This window comes from Dipteris shenzhenensis, chromosome 20, assembly GCF_047967505.1.
Source record: "Dipteris shenzhenensis isolate YYH24624 ecotype China chromosome 20, Dip_SZ_1.0, whole genome shotgun sequence".
NCBI lineage: Eukaryota > Viridiplantae > Streptophyta > Polypodiopsida > Gleicheniales > Dipteridaceae > Dipteris > Dipteris shenzhenensis.
Window position 1 is genome coordinate 1303069 of NC_141615.1, and position 22705 is coordinate 1325773.

A 22705-nucleotide genomic window follows, 5' to 3' on the forward strand; every position below is an offset into this window, starting at 1 on the left:
ACTCAATTGGACAATCTCTCCATGTGAATTTTTGATTGATTTGTCTTGCAATTGCTTTTATCTCATCGATCTCACACCATTCTGTGTTTGATATCTCATCTGTTGTGAGTGTAAGAAATATGTTAGGAAGTCCCCATGTTTCAACCATCGCCATTAGATCTTTCAAGTTTCTACGATGCCATGAAGGCAATCCGATTACCTATTTCATTATCGCATGTTCAGATACCCTCGGATTCTGTCGTCTTTGTTGATCAATATCTCTTTGTAGAATTGTTGTCTGTGTTGAGTTTGCGATAATGATTGCTTGTCGAATTTGGTACATTAGTAGCAAGTATGGCTTGTAGAGTGTGAATACTGAGAATAGTGATCCTATTCTCATTTTTAAGTACACATTTAAGAACACCTTACCATCATGGTTACCGTGTCCAAAAGGGTATAGAAATGAAAATAACGCTGTCTCAATTGTTAATCCATGAGAATCAGATAATTCATCCATAGATGTAAAGATTTTTCGTTTTACAATTCTTGCTAACTTCCGGAGTACAACTGTGCCAACTCAATGTGAATCTTGTTTTTGAAATTGATGGGTTGCAAGCACTACATCTATATGCTCCAATAATGACAGATAATTGTCCTCATGTGCAACTCGCATTAGATCGAAAGAAGAATCTACAGAGTGTCTCTCTAGAATGTCAACAATAGCTTCTGAGGAAACGACACTAATTCCAAGTTTTGGATGAGGTCTTTCATACACTGACAAGTATTTTTTGAGGATAGGATTTGATCTTGAGTTGAAAGCTAGTATTTGTTCAGTTGTTGATAATAGTGTCGTTGGATTTTTGCAAATCTGCTGCTGTTGATCCCAACATATTAAAGGATTATCTAGAATTGATCTTATTTGCAATGTTCATGTTGCCAATGATGTAATTACTTTACAGATATTGAAAGATACATCAATGACTGACAACATTTGCATTTGAAATATGTCTGCAATTAGCATATTTCGTATGTAGTCAGGATCATGTGGAACCGAGTATAGTTTTCTAAAAGGAGACTTTATGCAAGCCTCACAAATCATTCTTGTGTTGTTTCCCTGAGAAATATCATTCTTGTTCTCAATATATACACTGAGAAAAGTTTTTTATAGATCGTATGGAATGACCTCAGAATCTAGTATAGATGGTATCGATCATAACTTTGAGAATGAATTCGTAGCAAATCCTACTCTACCACAGTATACATAATATTCCATTTTTGTTACAAATTTATAGCACATACTTTGCCATTCTTCTAAATGTGTATCCATGAATGGCCATGATGGAATACTGGGTTGTAATCGTCTTTTCTTATTTCGAATACTAATATGATAGAAATATCTTCTTTTTTCTATAAATGTTCGTTTCATTTTTATGAATGATACCAAATATATCAAAAAAGTACCTAGTATTTAGATGTGCTCTTAGTTGACTGCTCGTATCAATCGCTTGCAATTCACACAATATTGAAGCAGATGACAAGTTGTTTCAATTGATGATAAGTCACATCTGCACTCTACATTGCAAATGTAAAGATATATCATTAAAAACAGAACACAATTGAAAATGCATGGAAAAAATGTCTTTTTAATTGATATATATAATCATGTAGCATTGTTTAAATCTTGCATACAACCATACATTGATGTGGATGTAAAGTTCGCAGTGTATATAACTATATGATCATGTAAAGCATGATCATCTTTGTTTTATGAAGTAGATAGCAAGTTGGTAGTGTATATAACGATATGATCATGTAAAAGCATGATCATCTGGCTACAAATTTCATAATACATATAACCACATGTTCGTGTAACTACACGTTCATGTGGGGGGAGTGTTGACACATTTTCTCTCCAAAAATTATAAGACCAAGGAATGTGCCATTCCTTGGGATCTTGTAAATTGCATAATGTATTTTGTACATTTGTATACTATGGAATTTGTCGTTGCATATGATCATGTATCTTGTATTTTGTAAGTCACATAATGTATTTTGCATATTGGATAATGTATCTTTTTTCAAAGAGTATTGTTATTGTTTTATGTCACAAGAAAGAAATAGTAAAGGTACCTGTTTAATGAACGTTGTTGTATGGAACAATGATTACCAATTACTTGCAATACCTGCAATGTAAATACGTACAAATGTTATGGAATTTGAAATTGCTAAGAAATACATGAAGATTATTACTTGAAAGAAATAGAAGTGTCCCTCTAGGTGTCTATTGCATAGAATTGTGTCTGTTTTGAAGAGTTATGCCTCATGGGAAATTTTCAATCAAAGGACGCACACCCTTTTACATCCATCAAATCATTTTAGGATAGCTGCGCTAATGTTCACATGCAAAGAAGGGAGGAGGAGGCCAAATACTCCAAAGTCTCTGGACTATTACTCTTGAACTGAAAGCAAGTTTACACCTAGTGCATCGCATCATACAACAAGGAGAACGACGAGGAGCAGTGGAGCATGAAAGCATCGATATACTGGCTATAGAATTGAGCTCTTTATCTGGGGGCATCACAAAAACAAGCAGGAAGGATTAAGGTGGAAGGGGGATCTTTTAGTAATCAATCTGCTTAAACTGAACCCAAACTCGTGGGTGGGCCACATAAATTCCAACAACGGAACCCCCTTGCCATCCGCATGATCATCTTTGTTTTATGAAGTAGATAGCAAGTTGGTAGTGTATATAACCATATGATCATGTAAAAGCATGATCATTTGGCTACAAATTTTATAATACATATAACCACATGTTCGTGTAACTACACGTTCATGTGGAGGGAGAGTTGGCACAATTTCTCTCCAAAAATTATAAGACCAAGGAATGTGCCGTTCCTTGGGATCTTGTAAATTGCATAATGTATTTTGTACATTTGTATACTGTGGAATCTATCGTTGCATATGATCGTGTATCTTGTATTTTGTAAGTCACATAATGTATTATGCATATTGGATAATGTATCCTTTTTCAAAGATTATTGTTGTTGTTTTTTATTTTAATAAAGAATGTCACAAGAAAGAAATAGTAAAGGTACATGTTTAATGAACATCGTTGTATGGAACAATGATTACCAATTACTTGCAATACCTGCAATGTAAATACGTAGAAATGTTATGGAATTCGAAATTGCTAACAAATACATGAAGATTATAACTTGAAAGAAATAGAAGTGTCCCTCTAGGTGTCTATTGCATAGAATTGTGTCTGTTTTGAAGAGTTATGCCTCATGGGAAATTTTCAATCAAAGGGCGCACACCCTTTTACATCCATCGAATCATTTTAGAATAGCCACACTAATGTTCACATGCAAAGAAGGGAGGAGGAGGCCAAACACTCCAAAGTCTCTAGACTATCACTCTTGAACTGAAAGCAAGTTTACACCTAGTGCATCGCATCATACAACAAGGAGAAGGACGAGGAGCAGTGGAGCATGAAAGCATCGATATACTGGCTATAGAATCGAGCTCTTTATTTGGGGGCATCACAAAAACAAGCATGAAGGACTAAGGTGGAAGGGGGATCTTTTAGTAGTCAATCTACTTAAATTGAACCCAAACTCGTGGGTGGGCCACATAAATTCCGACAACGGAATCCCCCTTGCCATCCTTGTGATTCAAAGCATCCGATTGGCCTTTCTTGTTAAGGGCTGGAGTCATTTTGTTCGTTTTTGTGTCTTAGAATAACTTCTGAAAGCCAATCGAATGGAAATGCAATAGCAAGAGCAATCTTTTGCAAGAATTCTTCCGCTACTAGCAGCTTGTCTAAGTTGCTCAATCATATCTTTGTTTATCCCGAGCACAACGTTGATATCACATGTTTAAAGGATCAAGTGAATTGCGCTCACCATCTGCACAATTGATCTTGATTGAGTGGGCCTATACTACCATCAACTTTTTGCTTGTGCTAAATCCACAGGTAACTAGACAATAGCAAATCGTGCTGTCAATCACTCTGCTCGCTTCAATCTCACCTACATTTTGTATCGTCCTCTCGCTTATTTGTTTCATCCCATCGCTCTCCTGTCGTCAATTGTTTGCCCATGCTCAGGAATTCTTGAACCCACAATGTGGGTAGCTTGATTGAAGCCCCTGCCACGTTCCGTAGAATTAGCCGAATACGTACGCTCTGGATAATGGTCGATCTCCCCCCAAATCGCAGCTTTCCTCCACTCGTAATGTGCTCTCTAGAGGCTCTCATAGTAGAGCTCCTTCGCATCGCACAAGGTTTCGTCTGCACCCCGTACTAGTTTTGACATCAACGTCGGCACCCCTTTAGACCTTTGTTCCCCTCAAATAAATCTCCCGAATGGCAATGAGCTAGCGGGCGCATTCTTGGTAGGCTAGCGTAGGGAGAATCTAACACCATGCCCGAATAAGAAGGCACAATCCTACACACTTGCAAAGACAAAATCCTGCTTACACACAAAGCGAGATAAAATAGTAGTCCCAAAAACAGGGAAACGAATTGAGTGGAGGCAATCAAATGGGAAGAGACACTTAGCTTCAAAATCGTAGTGTGTGAGATCGCAACCAACGATGAAGTCATGTTTGTTCATCGAAAAACCCATCATGAAACGAGTGAGCAAGCTTGTTTCATCTCTCTCGTCTCCATACCCAAAAGGGGATGCTAGCCAGCTGGATGATGGAAATTTGGGAGGTGAGGCAAATTTCTACGTTGGCAAGGGGCCATCAAGGCGATTTCGGAAGGTGGTGGTGGCGAAAGATGGGTTGAGAGAAGGCAATCCTGTTCCATGCAGGTGCTGGAGGGCAGCCAATTGGTCCAGAGCCAATGTTGTTGTGCTAAGGTCTTCTTCAATGCGAGGAGGGAGAGAGAGTGAGGGAGAGAGGGAGAGAGAGCAGCAGGCGAGTGGCGATGGAGCAATGGAGGTGAGAGAGAGAGAGAGAGAGAGAGAGAGAGAGAGAGAGAGAGCAAGAAAGGTGGAAGAGAATGTGCATGAGGAGGATGGGTTTAAGGGGCATTCGAGGAGTCCTTCTTCATAAAACCCAAAATCCAAACTGCTCGTTGCCTTGCAGAGCCTCGATATACTGGCTGAGCAGAATCGAGCTATGGCGGAGAGACAGTGGGGTGTCTGCTTCATGAGATTTCAAGGAGGTTGAGACAACTTGAGAGTGGACCTTAGAGCTGATCTCAGGACACCGGCTAGCCCCAATTTGATCTCAAGTAAGTTGACACAGAGCCTTGATATACTGGCTGAGCAGCTAGGATTGATGGGCAATCAAAACGATGAAGGCCAGAACGATGTAGACAAAAGCTGGGAGGCGATGGTGGATCAATGTTTACGTTTGCAAAATCAAAAACAAGAACAACAACAAATATCCATGCAAAAAGCAAACCATCAAAAAGCAAAGGTCCGTAAATGTCCATGCAAAAAGCAAACCATCAAAAAGCAAAGGACACGCTTGGCCACTCCTTGAATTAGGGTGGCACGCTTGAATTAGGATGACACGTGGCTCAACCACGGCTTGAATTTTGAATCGATCTTGCTATGCTGCCTGCCTAAAGAACAATTGAGAAGCGAGAAAAATTAGCACTTTCTTCTATATGAAATCAGGGAAACACATGGCTATGCCCGCTTTAGACGGGCAACCGTCTGGTTGCTATAGCCTGCCGTATAGCAAAAGTCACTTGATTCAAATACACCAAATCACTATTTAATGTCTCAATGGCAAGAGCAAATTTCTGGCTTCCAAGATGATGCAACATACTTTACCGATCTTCGACTTTGTCATAGTGTGTCACCCACTTTGCCATACTTAACCATTAAACGTAAAACATTGGATCTCTCTCTCTCTCTCTCTCCCTCTCTTTTACAACATGCCCCGGTATATGATGCATCGCCTCACTCATTCTAAGCCACCATTGATTTCAAATGCTGAGCTGCCTTTGGTATCAGAGTTCTTGTACATATTCACCTTCCTCGTCTTCATGCTTGTGATCCTCCGACCTCTCAATTCCTTGAATATGCTGGGTCATCCCATCTCTGCTTGCTTATGGGCCCACAGCTGAGGTTGCCCCTCTTCTGCCGTTCCTTCGGTGCAGGCACACCCGGCAATGGAGTCCTTAAGAGGCTTCCCAAGCTGCATGACTTCGAGAAAATTCATGCTCGCACTGTGGAACGTTTGAACGAGCTTTCAGTGTTCGAGAGAAACAATTTAATGCAAATGTACGTAAAGCGCGGAAGCATGGCGGATGCTCGCCATGTTTTTGACAATATGCCAGATCGCAATGTCGTCTCATGGAACATTATGATCCTCGGCTATGCCAATCAGGACGAGGGCGCGTGGGCCTTAGAAATGTACGCAAGAATGCGCCAGGAGGGTGCCCAACCGAGCGACCGAACTTTTGTTGGCGCTTTGAAAGCTTGCAGTAGCCTCATTTCATTGAAAGGGGCAAACGATATCGATGGGGAATTTATGAAAACAGGATTTCTGGACGAAGGGAGAGCAATCCACTCCCATGTAGTAATGAGTGGCTTTGAGTCGGATATATTCGTGGGAACGACCTTGTTGGATGTGTACACAAAATGTGGGAACCTCAAGGACGCACAGCGTGTATTTGAGGAATTGCCTCGTCGTAATATCGTTTCTTGGAATGCCATGATTCTGGGGTATGCCCAGCAAGAAGAGGGTGTACGGGCATTGGATTTGTATGCACTGATGTACCAGGAAGGTGTCCAGCCTAGTGACCGAACCTTTGTTGGTGCATTGAAGGCTTGCAGTAGCCTGGCAGCACTGGAAGAGGGGCAACAAGTTGATGGGAAATTCGAAAAAACAGGATGCCTGCAGAAAGGTAGAGACATACACACCCAAGCAGTAAAAAATGGCTCTCAGTCGAATGTATTTGTGGCAACCACATTGGTAGATGTGTATGTGAAATGCGGCAGCTTGGAGGATGCACAACGTGTCTTTGATGAACTGCCTTATCGTGATGTTGTTTCTTGGAATGCCATGATTCTGGGGTATGCCCAGCAAGAAGAGGGTGCACAAGCTTTGGGAATGTATGCGCGGATGCACCAGGAAGGTGTCCAACCATGTGAACGAACCTTTGTGGGCGCATTGAAGGCTTGCAGTAGTTTGACAGCAGAAGAGGGGAAGCAAGTTGATGGGAAGTTGGAGAAAACAGGATGCCTGGAGAAAGGCAGATCCGTCCACTCCCAAACAGTAAAGAGTGGCTTTGAGTCAGATGTGTTTGTGGCAACGACCTTGGTTGATATGTATGCAAAATGTGGGAGCCTCAAGGATGCTCGACATATATTTGATGAATTGCCCCATCATAACATGGTTTCATGGAATGCCATGATCCAGGGGTATGCCAAGCAAGAAGAAAGTAAGGAGGCTTTTAGACTTTATTCACAGATGCAAGAGCAAGGTCTATCACCAGATAGCTTCACTTTTGTTGCCATCCTGAAAGCATGTGGCAGTACAGCAGCTGTAGAAACTGTAAAGGAGCTCCATTCTCATATTAACAGGGTTGGTTTTGCGACAACTGTGATTGTTGTAAACAGTCTCATTGACGTTTATGCTAAGTTTGGGGCCATGATTGATGCCCAAGAGCTGTTTGATACATTGCCCACAAGGGGTGTTGTACCATGGAATGCATTGGTTGCAGGATATGCCCGCCAGGGAGAGAGTGAACGTGTTTTTCATTTGTTTGAGAAAATGAAGCAGGAGGACATACAGCCCAATGAGGTCACGTTTCTCAGTGTACTCACTGTATGCACTCACGAGGGTTCAGTGGATAAGGGTAAGAAGTACTTTCAGGTTATGACGAAACACTATGGTATCATTCCCACTATTGAGCATTGTACTTGCATGGTTGATCTCCTTGGCCGGGCAGGACAACTCGATGAGGCAGTGGCTATGTTGGAAAAGATGCCTTTCCAACCTAATGTTTTTGTATGGTTGACTGTGTTGGGTGCTTGTCGAATGTGGAAGAATGCAGAGGTTGGACGTCGCGCATTTGAAAATGTGGTGAAATTAGATGAAAAAGTTCCTAGAGCATATGTCTTGATGGCAAATATATATGCTGATGCTCACATGCATGAAGACTACAATAGGATTGAGGTAATGCGGAAGAAGGCTCAAGTGTAGAGGGAGACAGGAAGGAACTTGACCAGCTGGTGGACTGACTGAGAGGAATAGACAGTTCTGGCGAGGGAATGAGATATCGCAATGCAAATATATTCAAGCAAATATGACAGATCATCTTTCAAAACCGATGAAGGATGTCTGCATGATTTGTACCTCATGCTATATCAAAATGTGACGAGAAAGCTGCACCATGTGGCACAGCAAGAAGTTGGCTGTTTTGTGTGCCTTAATGAATATACCTGGGGGGATATCTTTATGTATCCTAAAAATTCTGTGGATTTGTGATGATTATCACAATAGAGGGTATGCCACCCTTAAGAGGCTAGAGTACCAGTGCTTCCATTCAGTTTCAGGAGCCCCCTACAAAACCTACTTTTCAAACATTGATCTGAGCCACCATGTACAGGTTGGCGATCTCAATGATGCCAAAAGTGGACAGGATGGAGCAATCTTAAGGTTATGATGCTCTCCAGCAATATTCGCAGTAAATCCTCGGTTCTACTCCAGATTATGTAGGCATTTTTTGGACTCTGGAGCATCTCTTTTAAAGCTTCATCCAACCTTTCAGAAGGTCACATACATATAGAGGCTTGTGGACATGGAAGCAAATAGGCTACCTATGTTGGGTTGTGTCCTCCTAGCTCAACCAAGAGGGGAACGAGGATGATGGAATGCATGAGTCACTAAACGACTCCTCAAATTGGGCGTAAAGATGGATAGGCTACTCCCATTCCAACATAGCTGAGATGCCCCAATTATGCAGATATCAAGACCAGAAAGTAGGTCATCTGATCAGATTTCTCTAGCTCAAATACCTTCCGGTCTTGGAATTCAGCCCACTTCTTCGCGTCATTCAAAGCAGATGTCCTATAAGGACCCATTTCTTCCTGTTACAAAAGAGTCTCATTGTGCTGCAGATTGAGGATTGAGACAGGGCGGGGTAATCATTATTCCTGACTAAAGGAGATGTATCATATGTGATTCCAAGTGGTCAAGATGGCTTAAGCAACCTGTCTCTCCTCGTCAGTTATGAGTATTAAAGATGCCTGGCTCTCTTCATTTTGGAGATGAGACACAGACACCACCTATTGAGATCTCATGGTATCACATGCTGGATAGCAGACACACTAGTATGCTTTAAAATTTCTAGAAAAGTTATGTGCAGAACTATATACACCATTGTATTCAAATCAAGTATCATTGAGAATAAAGAATTATACCAAGGTTTTCAACCCTAGTAGGGGGAGTCTTCCTTTACACCCCCATGCTGCCTTCGTTTCTTTATTCTCTAAACCCTTCTCCCTACAGATGCCATCTGTGATATTTGTTCTTCTAAGTTTATTTCAGTGTGGCAATTAATCACACTCTTGGCAAGCATGCTCTTACTAATATCTGGCCTTGCATTTGTAGGAAGCATAGGAGTGTAGACTTAATTGCAATTGCAATGAAAATTGGATGTTGTGTCAAGCAATTGAACACATATCCATGTGTCATGCATGCTCCTCCTTCCGCATCACAGAGATATGAGGTCTCTGATGTGATCTAAAAAGAACTGCCACGCCTGCAGAGCCTCGTATCCCGCTGTCTCTCCTCATCTCCTTCCTAAGACCCGACTCCTAGGTGCATCCTGTCGATGTGGATAGTCCTCTCTCTGGACTCTCACGTCTCATTGCAGAAGACCACATCTCTGTCATTGTATGTCTCTGAGAATCCCCTGGATCGGACCAAAGGGTGCCACTGCCCATAATCACTTTTACGTCTCTGTGGGCAGCCCATTTCCTTCTTGTCTTGCTGTCATCACACGTACCATCCCCTCTCTCCAATAATCTGCATGAGATCATCATCCAAAAATGTCCTAGTAGCCTCTAGTGTTTCCCTCATACTCATGAGGGTGGACCTATCTATTGCTATCCAGAATCTCATTACCAATAGTCTGGTTGGTGCATCGGCCTTGCCCACTCTCCAGGCGGCATCACAAGTAAGGTTGACACCCATCTTGGTGAACAATGCTTCTGAGGGATGTCGCCTACTGCTGGTCCTCTAACCAAGACATTCAAGGCCTTGCTGTTCCGTCTCCAAGGCATCGGATATGAACTCCTTGGGGGTTGATGTACCTTTTTAAACCACCTCTTTGGGGGTAGATGTACCTTTTTAAACCACCTCTTTGGGGGTACGCACAGTGGAAGACTGATAGAATAACCCAGGAGCTCACACAGTGTGTGTGGGGAGTGGAATCACAAACTTCTTAAACTTATGTGCATCAAATAGATGTGCAGACTCATCAATAGACAATGACCCAGCCAGATATAGAAGCTACCAAAAGAATATATATTTTCATCCAAAGCTATGGACACAATAAAAAAGAGAGATGGATCCAAAGTCCCACCACAGCGTGGTCCTTTGATCTGACCACGTACTTCTACTATCTGCCGGATATCTCTAGACTTGAGCCCGCGTGCTCCACCTCGAGCGTATGTAGACTCTCTGTCCAGATCTCAGCACCTTCCCTGGTAGACAGCCTAGGTCTCAGCCAATGTAGAGGAAAGTCTGCAGCACTCCTGATCCTCCTTGACCTCCCTGAAGTAGGCCCAAGTATAGGTCTGCTACTGCTCCTGGAAGGCTGCACTGCTGGATGAATTGTGAGGACACAATGGCCCCTTTATATAGACCCCAAGGGGCTGGAAATCCCACTGACCAGCATCCTCTTCCTGGCCGGCTTTCTGCCCCCCCCTTGGCCGACTTTATGCAGCCAGCCCTTTGCTGGCCCTATTGTACTGCTGCCAGGCCCCAAGGGCAGCCCCCATTGGGCCCTACCCTTGGGCACGTCGATGGCTAGGTGGCTGGACCACCATAGCCTCCACCTCTGCCCCTTTGCTGAGCCTCTTTGCAGGGTCTCCTTCACGCCATGGAACTGCTCCACCAACAGCCGTACGTGTGCTGATGTCAACCGCCATGTGTTGCCATGTTCAGGGCTTGTTTGCAGGTTATGACCCTGCCCACTACTCTCTCTACTTGGCCCGCCATGCAGGCGCCTCCAGTTGTGCCATTTGTCGCCTCTACCAAGTCTTTCTTCAATGCCTGGGTCCCATGCTTGTATGCTTCCCACATGTCAGCTCATGTGCTGCCCATGTGGCAGCCCCATACTCTGTCCATGTGGCAGACTGTCCTCCCCCATGCTCTCCTCATATGGGGGCTTGCAGATGGGGAGGTGACCTTTCCAACACCCCTTCTCACCGACACATCTCGGCCCAATGCCAAGACGTCGATGACGATGATCCAGTAACTCCCTGGTTGTAGTCCTTTGGAACATTTTGATATTGAAATCTTTTCCTAGCTTTTCATCTAGTGGCTCTTGCTCCACCAGGTCCGGTTCTGCTTCCACACACCATCCTGGTACACAGATCCATCTTTGGTAGCAGCTCTTGGCACCACCACCTTCAGTCACGTTCCCGCCTTCAAACTCGAGCAATCCAGACGCCACGATCTTCCAGTTGTCCCCCTCATAATGAGTGAACAACCTGGAGTCTTCTAGGCACCATGCTCTGAGGGTCTATTTCAACTCGTTCTTCCTTGGCAAGGTCCGCAACAAAAGAACCATCTCAAGAAATGAAATCCCAAGAATATCTCCAAATAACTTGGAACACGAACTCTCAGTGAGCTCTCAAGCAGGTATCCTTCTGGCTTCAATATACCTTGTCTATCACCTTCCAGCAATCTGTGTCCGAGATTTGAAGAAGCACCCACACTTCCCCTTTTGCCTTTGAAGAAGGCCCATTCCTTCCAATCTCGCATTACCTGAGACATTTGAAGAGCAGATTCTCTCCACAGCATGCTATAAAGGCTCAAATTAAGAACATCAAGTACATACCAGATCGTCATACTGCCTATGTGCTTGCTCTGAAAGCAAACCATGCACCTTATCGAGGCACATGCCAATAACGAGTGTAATCCTATATTGCCCCCTTCTAAAATGACAGCAACCATTTGAACATGAAACCCTAGGGCACTCCATGGAATCCACCCTCGTGTCAGTATCAACAGCCATGCACTTGGAAGATTCCAAGCACTTCATGCTGTCCACCTTCACAAAGGTCTCTGACTCCTCGTCGACCCACATCCCAATGGGACATCACTGTGGTTTCTAGGTCAGCATATCTGACCTTAGTAACACACGGAGATGTCACCAAGAACAACCCTTCGATTACCACATTAGCTTTGGCTTTTGTATGACCCTCTAAATCTGAGTCAAACTCATTGTTTTTCTGATCCGCCTTCTTCTTTCTGCAATCCTTTGCAAATGGCCTGGCGTGTCATAATAGAAGCACTTCTTTTTCTGCTTTCCCTTCTTGGAAGTGTCCTTGCCATCGGAGTCATCCTTCTTGGACTTGCCACCGTTAAGCTTGCCCTTCCCTTTGCCAGTGTAATCCTTTGCGAGCAACTCCTTGTCATCTTTGTCATTTTTATAGAGTTTCTCCCTAGCTTCTTCCTAGAGCAGCAATGGACCCAACTCTCAAAAGTCAAAGGTTTGGTCCTCTGTCCTGCTGACATAGTTGTAACAAGGCTTTTGAAACTCCGAGGTAGCCTTCTCAGTACCATCAAGGCCAACTGGCACGAGTCTACCTTCTGACCAACCGATGCTAGTTGATCCCTCACCACCTTGACCTTCGTCAAGTGGTCATGTACCGAATCTCCCTCATCCATATCCAAGTTGTACAGCTGATGCTGAAGAAGCAAGATCCGGGATGTGTTATTTGTCTTGTACAGATCCTTCAGAATGGCCCACGTCTCTACTGACATGTCGGCCATCTACATGTGAGGAAGCACAGAGTCCGCCATAGTCTCTATGATCAATGCCAAGCGTGGGCATCTCTATCTTCCCAAGCTTCGAGTTTCTCTTCATCTACTGGTATGAGTATCTCCCCCTTGTTGTCCACCATATTCTTCGGCTTCGCCTCCACTCCCGTTGTCAATTTCCATAGCTTCTAAGCCACTAAATGACTCCGGATCTTCACCTTCCAGATAGGGTAATTTGTCCCCTCCAGTTTCCCAGACTCTCCAAAGTTAGGGATGGTAAAAGAAAGAAATCTGGGGGAGGAGGAAGGGAGAGAAGGGGTTGAAAAGGCTTGTGAAATCGACATCTCTGCTGCTAAACCACATAGTAAAGTAGAACAAACTCAACCTTCCATAGACTAAAACTCTGTATGCACTTGACTGAACCTAAGTCACCCTCCTTCTCACAAGGGCACTGTCCTCGTCGTGGAAGTCGATTCCCAAGAGCTTTTGAATCAGGGTCATCCTTCAGCAAGGTCCCTGCCTTTAGGCTCCCACACTTGTGAGCCCCCTACTTGGGCTTTAATACCATGTTAGAAATTGACCAACAGAGGGTACGCATAGTGGAAGACTGATATAGAATAGCCCAGGAGCTCACACAATGTGTGCGGGGAGTGGAATCACAAACTTCTTAAACTTATGTGCATCAAATACATGTGCAGACTCATAAATAGACAATGATCCAGCCAGATATAGAAGCTACTAAAAGAATATATATTTCCATCCAAAGCTATGGACACAATACAAAAGAGAGATAGATCCAAAGTCCCACCACAGTGTGGTCCTTTAATCTTACCACGTACTTCTCCTATCTGCCGGATATCTCTAGACTTAAGCCCGTGTGCTCCACCTTAAGCATAAGTAGACTCTCTGTCCAGATTTCAGCACCTTACTGCCCTGGTAGACAGCCTAGGTCTCAGCCAATGTAGAGCTAAGTCTGGAGCACTCCTGATCCTCCTTGACCTCCCTGAAGTAGGCCCAAGTATAGGTCTGCTACTGCTCCTTACTGCTCTTGGAAGGCTGCACTGCTGGATGAATTGTGAGGGCACAATGGCCCCTTTATATAGCCCCCAAGGGGCTGGAAATCCCACCGACAAGCATCCTCTTCCTGGCCGACGATCTGCCCCCCCCCCCCCTTGCCAACTCTATGCAGGAAGCCCTGCATAAGGGCCCTTTGCTGGACATCATGTACTGCTGCCAGCCCCCAAGGGCAGCCCCCATTGGGCCCCACCCTTGGGCACATCTATGGCCAGGTGGCTGGCCCACCATAGCCTCCACCTCTGCCCCTTTGCTGAGCCTCTTTGCAGGGTCTCCTTCACGCCATGGAACTGCTCCACCAACAGCCGTACGTGTGCTGATGTCACCCCCCATGTGTCGCCATGTTCAGGGCCTGTTTGCAGGCTATGACCCTGTCCACTACCCTCTCTACTTGGCCCACCATGCAGGCACCTCCAGTTGCGCCATCTGTCGCCTCTACCAGGTCCTTCAGCAGCACCTGGATCCCATGCTTGTATGCTGCCCACATGGCAGCTCATGTGCTGCCCATGTGGCAGCCCCATTCTCTATCCATGTGGCAGACTGTCCTCCCCCATGCTCTCCTCTTATGGGGGCTTACAGATGGGGAGGTGACCTTTCCAACACTCTTTCCATTCCAGTATGTATGTTTTCCCCTTGCTAAGTTGCTGCGTGAATTCACCATGTTTCCCCTTACATAGCTGCCATATCTTTCATTCTCTGCTTCGAGTTCATCCATTGCTTTGCAGGCCACTTCCAGTGCTCCTTGCATGTCTCTTAGTTGTTGCAGTTCAGTCCCCATTGTTAGCATCTTATCTTTGAAGCTGATCTTTTATTACTCCCATTCATCCCTCTTACTTTTCTCCTTCCGTCATTCCTCTTGCATCTGCCCTCCTTGTTTCTTTACCTCAGCCAAAGCTTTGTCTACGTGTGCTTTCTCATTAAGCAATGCCACATTTGTGGCTTCCAAGCTGTCAACCTTCTCAATCAGAACAAGACAGATTTTGTTGAGGTGGGTGACAACATCAGAGGTACCCTTGGGTGGTATCCCTGTTGTACAGCTGGCCATGTGTCTTCAACACCCCCCCGTCTAGGCATTGTACAAAATAGTTCTGCAATTCCTTTTACAGTTTGAAAATTTGACAGGTTTCCCTTTTTACATACGAGATTGTAATATGTATGCTGTTTGCTTGTTCTCCTCACGTTTGTGTGTTTGCTTGCAGCCAGTGATGTTCCACAGGGTCTAGCAGGTTCTTTTAACCACTGCCAGATGGAACAGCAGCCCCGTGGCAATGTAGACAGGTCTGTGACAGTTTGGAGGGGCTGAGAGAATCTTTGCTCTCCATCTGCAATCGCGGTGGATTCTGATGGTTCTTTGGTGATTTCTTCACCCAAGCTACAGGTGTGAGGCATATGGCTACTTCAGAGAGAGAGAGAGAGAGAGAGAGAGAGAGCCCTCGGATGCATCATCGATGCTATGTGCATGAGGTCCTCACAGAAGGTCACAACTGAGACGATATACAAGGGAGACCCTCTTCTTAGGTGACTTCAATGCACATACGGGGAGGAGACGGGTGGGTTTACTTGATTTTGGATCAAATCCCCTCCGAGTATTAGAGATAAACACCATTCGTGGGAGCAAGGGGATGGGGCATCCAAGCTGTATTGGAAGGGGGGAGTGGATCCATCTGAATACCCTGATTGGCAAACCATCTAGATATGCGTGAGTACCAAGCTGTGATAACCCCTCTCTCAGCTAGTCGTCTGGATGATTCTAGTGCCAACGTTGGGAGTGTCCAAACTCCAACTAAGCTAACCCAAACCCATTGAAGATATATCATTGTCTGGAGTGGTGTCATGACGAACTCTTCCTGCACTATCTGTGAGGAACTGAGGGCTTACTCTGAATCTGGAGTAGTGTCATGACGAACTCTTCCTATACTATTTGGTGAGGAATTGAGGGCATGAATTTGGAGTGGTGTCATGACGAACTCTTCCTGTACTCTTTGGTGAGGGACTGAGGGCTTACTCTGAATCATCATTTACCCATAATCACCTATAGCCTCTCAAATCTGTGCCAATTAGAATGGTGCTGCATACATAAGCTCCCGTGTTGGAAAGGCACCTCCCCATCTGTAAGCCCCCATAAGAAGAGAGCATGGGGGGGGTGAACCTAGGGTTTGAGAGACTGACACTTGAGCAGCAGCATGGCTGCCATGTGGGAAAAAGAAAAGAGAGAGGGAGGGGGCTGCCACACGGGCAGCACCTCACACAAAGAGAGGAGAGTACCTAGCAGAAGGAAGCTTGCCTCGAGGGCAGATCTAGCAGAGAATGGCCAGGGGACTGTCAAGGATAGAGCAGAGCAGATCTGCGCCAGCATCTCCAGCCTGGAACAAAGCCGCGATGACGCCAGCAATGGTACGGACCTGTACAGGTGCACACGGTGTACGGGCAAGACATGGTGCCGGCAAAGGGCTGCAGCATGGTGCAGACATGGCGGGGGGGGGACAGGAGCTGGGTCAGCCACTGGATAGGGCTGGTGGGGCTGGTTAGGGCCTTATAATTCATCCAACCATTCAGCAAGAGCAGGAGCAGACAGGAGCAGCCAGAAGCCACTCCCTTGGGCCTCACACTGGGGGTGAAGGAAAGTGGAAGGTGTGCTGAAGGTGTGCTGCAGACTGAGTTCCCTAGAGGCTGGACCTTGGCTGTCTTCTAGGGCAGCAAGGTGTTGTGATTTGGACAGAAAGTCTATAGACGCTCGAGGTGGAGCACGCGGGCTGGAGTCTAGAGATAGCCAACAGATAGGAGTACCTTGTGGTAAGATCAGAGGACCACACCATTGGTGGGACTCTATTGTGTCCATAGCTTTGGACGGAAATATATTTTTGGTGGTTTCTCTATGTGGCTGGTTCTTTGTCTATTGATGAGTCTGCACATCTATTCTATGCACATAAGTTTAAGAAGTTTGTGATTCCACACCCCACACCACACTGTGTGTGCTCTTGGGCTATTCTATCAGTCTTCCGCTATGCGTACCCTCTGTTGGTGATTTCTAACATCCAGGTCCTCATGTAAGCCGTGCCTTGACTACATGAATCATTGTGAAAACTTGTCTCGTGAAGACTGCAACGAGATAAGTGTATGACTGCACAATCTCCACGAGCTCTAGAAGAGATCAACGGATGGTTGGATCTACTCCAGCTTTATACGCCATGGACTTGGGGGGGGGGACCAGGAGTTCCCACCAAGATCCAGTTCTACCGCGATCACTTTTTGAGACTATCAGGGGATGGAGTGATTATCAAACCCGAGTACCTGGAGGACAAACGAATCTCACATGCATTGAGGATAGTCATTGGGCTGATGTGGGTCTTGTCCCATGTAGAGGATGAGACAGGGAGAGCCGTAGGCACACCTCAAGAGCAACAGATCTGCAAATTATGCACACTAGAGAAGGTGGAGACAGAGGAGCGTTTCCTATGCACTTGACTAGTCTACTATGAGATGCGTGGATGATACCATCGTCTCTTTCAGGAGGGGCTTGGTTTTGGGCCACTCTCTCGAGTTATCCACTTTCGTGGCTATGTGTTGGCCTCTATCTAATTGAGATGCAATGACACCGAGATATCCTACTCAGATAGACTAGACAATAGGAGATGACAGTGTCACTGGGGTAGAGACAGATTGAGCATAGTAACATGTCACCGATTTCTATGCATTTAAGTCAGCCTCAGGACATAGTGGAGTAGAGGAGAAGCAGATAGCTGACATGAGAGTAGAGTGGATCAACGGGAAGAGACGTTGTAGAGTGGCAAAATCTAGACACAGAGATCATGCACGATGCAAAGTATGACCAGAGCATGCACGATGGAGGTCCAGTCTCTCTCTCCCATTAGCCTCTCTCTCTCTCTCTCTCTCTCTCTCTCTCTCTCTCTCTCTTTCCCTGTCCGTACCTTCGTCATCCATACCCCCCTGTCGGTACAGCCCGTTTGCAAGCAGCTAGTACCATACAGTCCCGTTTCTTGCTGTCCCATAGACCTTTTGGTCTCCAGTGGACGTTAATAGACTTTCTTTCTTTCTTTCTTTCTTTCTCCTTAGAGGGAACCGTTCGAGCCGAGGTGCACTCTTGATATGGCTCACCGGATACAAAGATCACGGAGACCACGCTCCTTGCCACAGCGAGAGACGACTTGACAGATACAAATACAAGATATCTTTGCATCCCACCGGAGAGCCACCATTCAACCTGATTATGTATTTTGAGTTCTAGTTTTGAGTTTCAGTTTTTGAGCTTATTAGTATAGCAATCAACAAGGGACCTAGTGAGCCCTTTCCCTCAGCCCATAGCGGCTTGTATGAGTTAGTCTTTGATCGCACTTGGTCTCATAGGCCCTTGAGGCCTCTCGAAGGCATCTCTCTCTCTCTCTCTCTCTCTCTCTCTCTCCCCCTCTTCCCTCAGCCCATAGTGGCTTGTATGAGTCAGTCTTTGATCGCACTTGGTCTCATAGGCCCTTGAGGCCTCTCGAAGGCATCTCTCTCTCTCTCTCTCTCTCTCTCTCTCTCTCATGCAATGGAGGGTGGAAACATATACCAACTATGACCTTCATCACTATGGAGGATATGCCTGATAAGGTGGTACAAAAAGTGGTGTCTGGAACATTACTAGTAGGTGCTTGTACAAGCACTCAAGGAGGTCCTTTTTCAACTACCTTTGAAAATTCCAAAGATATCCATGCACACCTGCAGTTTGTAACTGGAACTCCGACGTCTTCTTATGTAACTGACTCGTCCTCTCTCTCTCTCTCTCTCTCTCTCTCTGTATTTGTGTGCACGCTTGTGGATTTGGTTGCTGTAGTCTTGTTTGAAGCAGCCATTATAAAATCAATCTCTCTCTCTCTCTCTCTCTCTCTCTCTCTCTCTCTCTCTCCAAGCTCAGTTGGAGATCAATGAAATCATTCGGACTAAGGTATCCAGCTGTGCAGGGAGACAGCGTTTCAGATTGAGCTCACGGTGAGTAGAACCCAAGTTGTTGTAAGCTGTTGTTAGCTGCTCTAAGGCAACTGTGAAGCAACTGCTCTCTTCTCTCTCACCCTCTCTTTGTTTGTTTCTTTATTGTGTGGTCATCCTTTGGTGATAGCCTTTGAAACATTGTTAGTTGCTCTGAAGGAGTTGTAGCAAGCTTACACCTCTCTCTCTGTCTCTCTCTCTCTTTGGGAAGACATTTCAACATCTAAAAGGCATCTAATTTGCAAAATCAGAACTACTACACATGATCTCGAGGTGGAGAGGGGAAAGGCCCAAGATCCCTGGAGAGGAAAGAACCCATAAAATCTGCTCCACAGGGGAGGTAGAAAATGAACAACATTTATTCTTGAGATGTAGAGCCTATGCACACACACATCAGAGAAGGCTATGGGGCCAGCAGAGATCTAAACAATCTGTTGGAGCAGCCAGTCAAAAAGCTAGGAAGCTACTTGAAAGATATTCTGGAACATCGCAACAAAGTACTGGTCTAGCACATAAGCTAGCCCAACAAGTACTCAATACATGACAAGTTTGTTATATTTTCTCTCACTGGAATGTAAGGGATCACTATTAGTCGATAGTGATTGCCAGTCCCATAGATAGATCCTGAAGGCTCTCACGTGGACTTTAATATTAATATGCATCTTATCTTATCTTCTCTCTCTCTCCCCCTCTCCCCCTCTCTCCCTCTCACTGTTTTATTTCTTTGTTGTGTGCTCGCCTTTTGGTGGTAGCCTGCAAATACAACTTTATAAGCTCTCTTTAGTGAGCTTGTAACTCACTTGCTTATCTATTGGACCGTACAATATTTGAAGCACATACTTTGTTCAACAAAGCAGAACCATAGCTTGGATTGATTTCAACAAACTATAGGGATCATCATTTGTGCAAATGCTCTATCCCTGCATCCTCAGGATCCACCCATTGTCCTCGGGACTAGTGCATCATACTAGGGAATATGAAGCCAGGAAGAAAAGGGTACACCGGAACAAAGCAAAGATGGAAGAGTCATAGCTACAAGAGTCCAACGTTGATGATGATGAAAGAAAGAGAGAAATTTTGTTAGGTTTTTTTCTGACCAAACAACTGGAATGAATAGTGTAGCAAAAAGAGAACAAATTACTTGATCGTCCATCCTTAAAATATGCTCAGCTCCACGAAATAAAAGATGAAGCTAATATTCAGCACCTCTCACGCTATGCATGTTTGCTATACCCTTGATATAATGAAGTATTCAAGTCTTCAGATGAGCACTTTCTCAGAAGGTCCAGTTTGATGATGTTAGTAAACGATGGGGACAAACAGGTCACCCAACCTAAACATTTTAGCAACCTTGAGGGTTTTAAATATTCATAGGTGCTTCTTAGGGACGATAAAAGTCTCCCCTTATCCACATCCCGACGACAACCACACACTAGCACGATTATTCAGGAGGTGAAGGACCTGGTGTTCTCCTTTTAGTCGATACAAACTCATATCTCACCCAAACATGTTATTGCTGATTTAAGTTTTTGCCCTTCACACACTTAAACTGTGGATACTCATTCAAGGTTCATTTGATCATGTTGTTGAGCAATTATCAATGGTAGCCTAATCATGTGACTCTAGCATGTACTAGCACACTTAAGAATCTGAAGCATTTAACGCATGGTCAACACGTAAATTTCCATCAGTAATATGCATCTCCATGCCAACACAAATTTATATCCACCAGCATATCTGAACGTAGATTTGAGGGGACTTTGGCTACTTCATGCAAAAGGCTCATAATTCCTCTGATAATGGCTACTAACCCACAAATACAACCTAGCCGCCATCACACTATCCTCAATGAAAGGTCACATTCATATGGCCTTGAATATATAGTGAGCGAAAGCAATGCTTATGCTTGCACCACCTTTTAGTTGACTGATAATTTTGGATCCATGGGGTCCTTAGCCTCAGGATTTGTACGATGGAAGTTTCTATCCAGGGAAAGGAAAAGTAGAACAGATCATTGAGCAATCAGACCAAGACAAGAGCCATTGAATACTCTGAAGGATTCCCTCAATGCAGGGGGCTGAATGCAACATCTGGTTTCTCAATGGAGAGGCTGGATATGCAGGGTTGTGGTCGCTGAAGGGCAGGGGCTGATGGCTGCTGAGGCTGCTGGCTGAGTACGTGTAAGGGGCTCATCGCTGCTGAGGCACTTGGCTGAAGTACTGCACTAGTTGATGCTGGAAGAATGAGGCTTTGGCCTCCTTTTATAGTCCTGAAAGCTCCTATAACTGCCATTCATAGATTGATCTGCAAATGCCATTTTTACAGATTGAAACATTGTCCACAGACCCAACTAGGACTGAGTTTATAGACTAGATCTAAATCTATGAAAGGCTTCCGCACATCCCTGCTGTTGTTCTGGGCCTAATTGCCTGGTTGATTGCTGCTGTTCTGTCCTATGCTGGCTGATGTGGCTATATGACATTGTATGCTGTCCTGTTGCTGCTAGACACTTCTTTAGATGACATGGAAGCCGGCATGGAAGCCACAAGGACCTTTGCTAGTGTTCTAACCTTGGCTGAGGGTGATAGAACCTAAGGATCTATTCAAGCAGATGGCCATGGGCAGTTGGATGCCTGTGGCATTGAAACTAGAACAGAGGACAGGTCTGCAGACTTTACTAAAATACTTGCTGGAATAGAGAGCTGGACACGGTGGACTGAACGGCCGACACCTGACTGAAGGTTTCCAATCTGCCAGGTTTATACTACCATATCCCATCTCTAGGTTAATTGACGTCCATGAACTCCAACGATATGCGGGTAAGCTCCAGGGGCGATATCAAGCACCCAGGACATTCCATCTGCATACTGCACGGTAATGGTACAGTCCTCGCCAACTGGCTATTGCTTTGGGGCCGTGATGCGATGCACATCTTGTGCTGCTGGTTGTTGTTGAGGATGCCTGAATGCATTGTGAAGCTTGAGCACCTTGGCTACCTCTTCTGTTTGGAGATTGAGCTTGACAACCACATATTGACCAAGTTGCCGCTACCAAAATGAATAGAGTCATTGTACCTATAGAACCTCTCTGACTAGTTCTCCTGCAAAATAACTCTCGAACTGTATGAGCCAAGATAAGAGTACTAAAGCTCATGTTTTCCCATCAGATCTGTTGAGAAATTGAACTTCCTTAGGAATGAGGTCTCTATTGAGCTCTCCCACTGGCTCTTATTCCCATAATTTTTGCAACATTTGTTCTATCTTGCTATACTTGTAGATTTTCTATCATAGTTCCCTCTTGATACTCCAAGGACAAATTATCCTATCTTAATAATATGGTGGAAATTTTCAATCTGAATGGTCACTTGAACCTAGGTTGTCCCCAATGGTTGCTTTGTTGGCAATTTCTTTGTTGGATGGATTTTTGCATTGTTTAAGTTTGCGTTTGACTTTTCTTGTTCTGCATCAAGTTTAGTCAAACTTTGATTGTTTAAAGAAATGATCCTTGTATTTTAATGTCCTATTTTGTTGCTATAGGAACTCAAAGAGATAAATAGGAATAAGGCTATCAATGATGGTGCCTAATATATTCATCTCTAGTCTTGGATCTAATTGGTGACATTTTTAACCATAATCATAGGCCTATGAGGCCTACCAAAGGTGTGAATCTCTCTCTCTCTCTCTCTCTCTCTCTCTCTCTC

The 22705-nt window shown here is 44.7% G+C and overlaps 1 protein-coding gene across 1 annotated transcript; it reads left to right on the plus strand.

The window, feature by feature from the left end:
* Positions 1-4578: 4578 nt before the first annotated feature.
* LOC147889108 (pentatricopeptide repeat-containing protein At3g16610-like) lies at positions 4579-8154 on the plus strand. The gene is made up of 2 exons (XM_087391982.1): positions 4579-4799; positions 5958-8154. Exons 1-2 carry the CDS (start codon positions 4579-4581, stop codon positions 8152-8154), a joined length of 2418 nt encoding a protein of 805 aa, XP_087248108.1.
* Positions 8155-22705: the final 14551 nt, after the last annotated feature.

Excerpts from the sequence above, each read along its gene's own strand:
- LOC147889108 (XM_087391982.1), top strand. The coding sequence starts at position 4,579 with ATGAAGTCATGTTTGTTCATCGAAAAACCCATCATGAAACGAGTGAGC. Across the intron at positions 4,800-5,957 it reads GGCAATCCTGTTCCATGCAG|AGTTCTTGTACATATTCACC; the intron begins GTGCTGGAGGGC and ends CTTTGGTATCAG.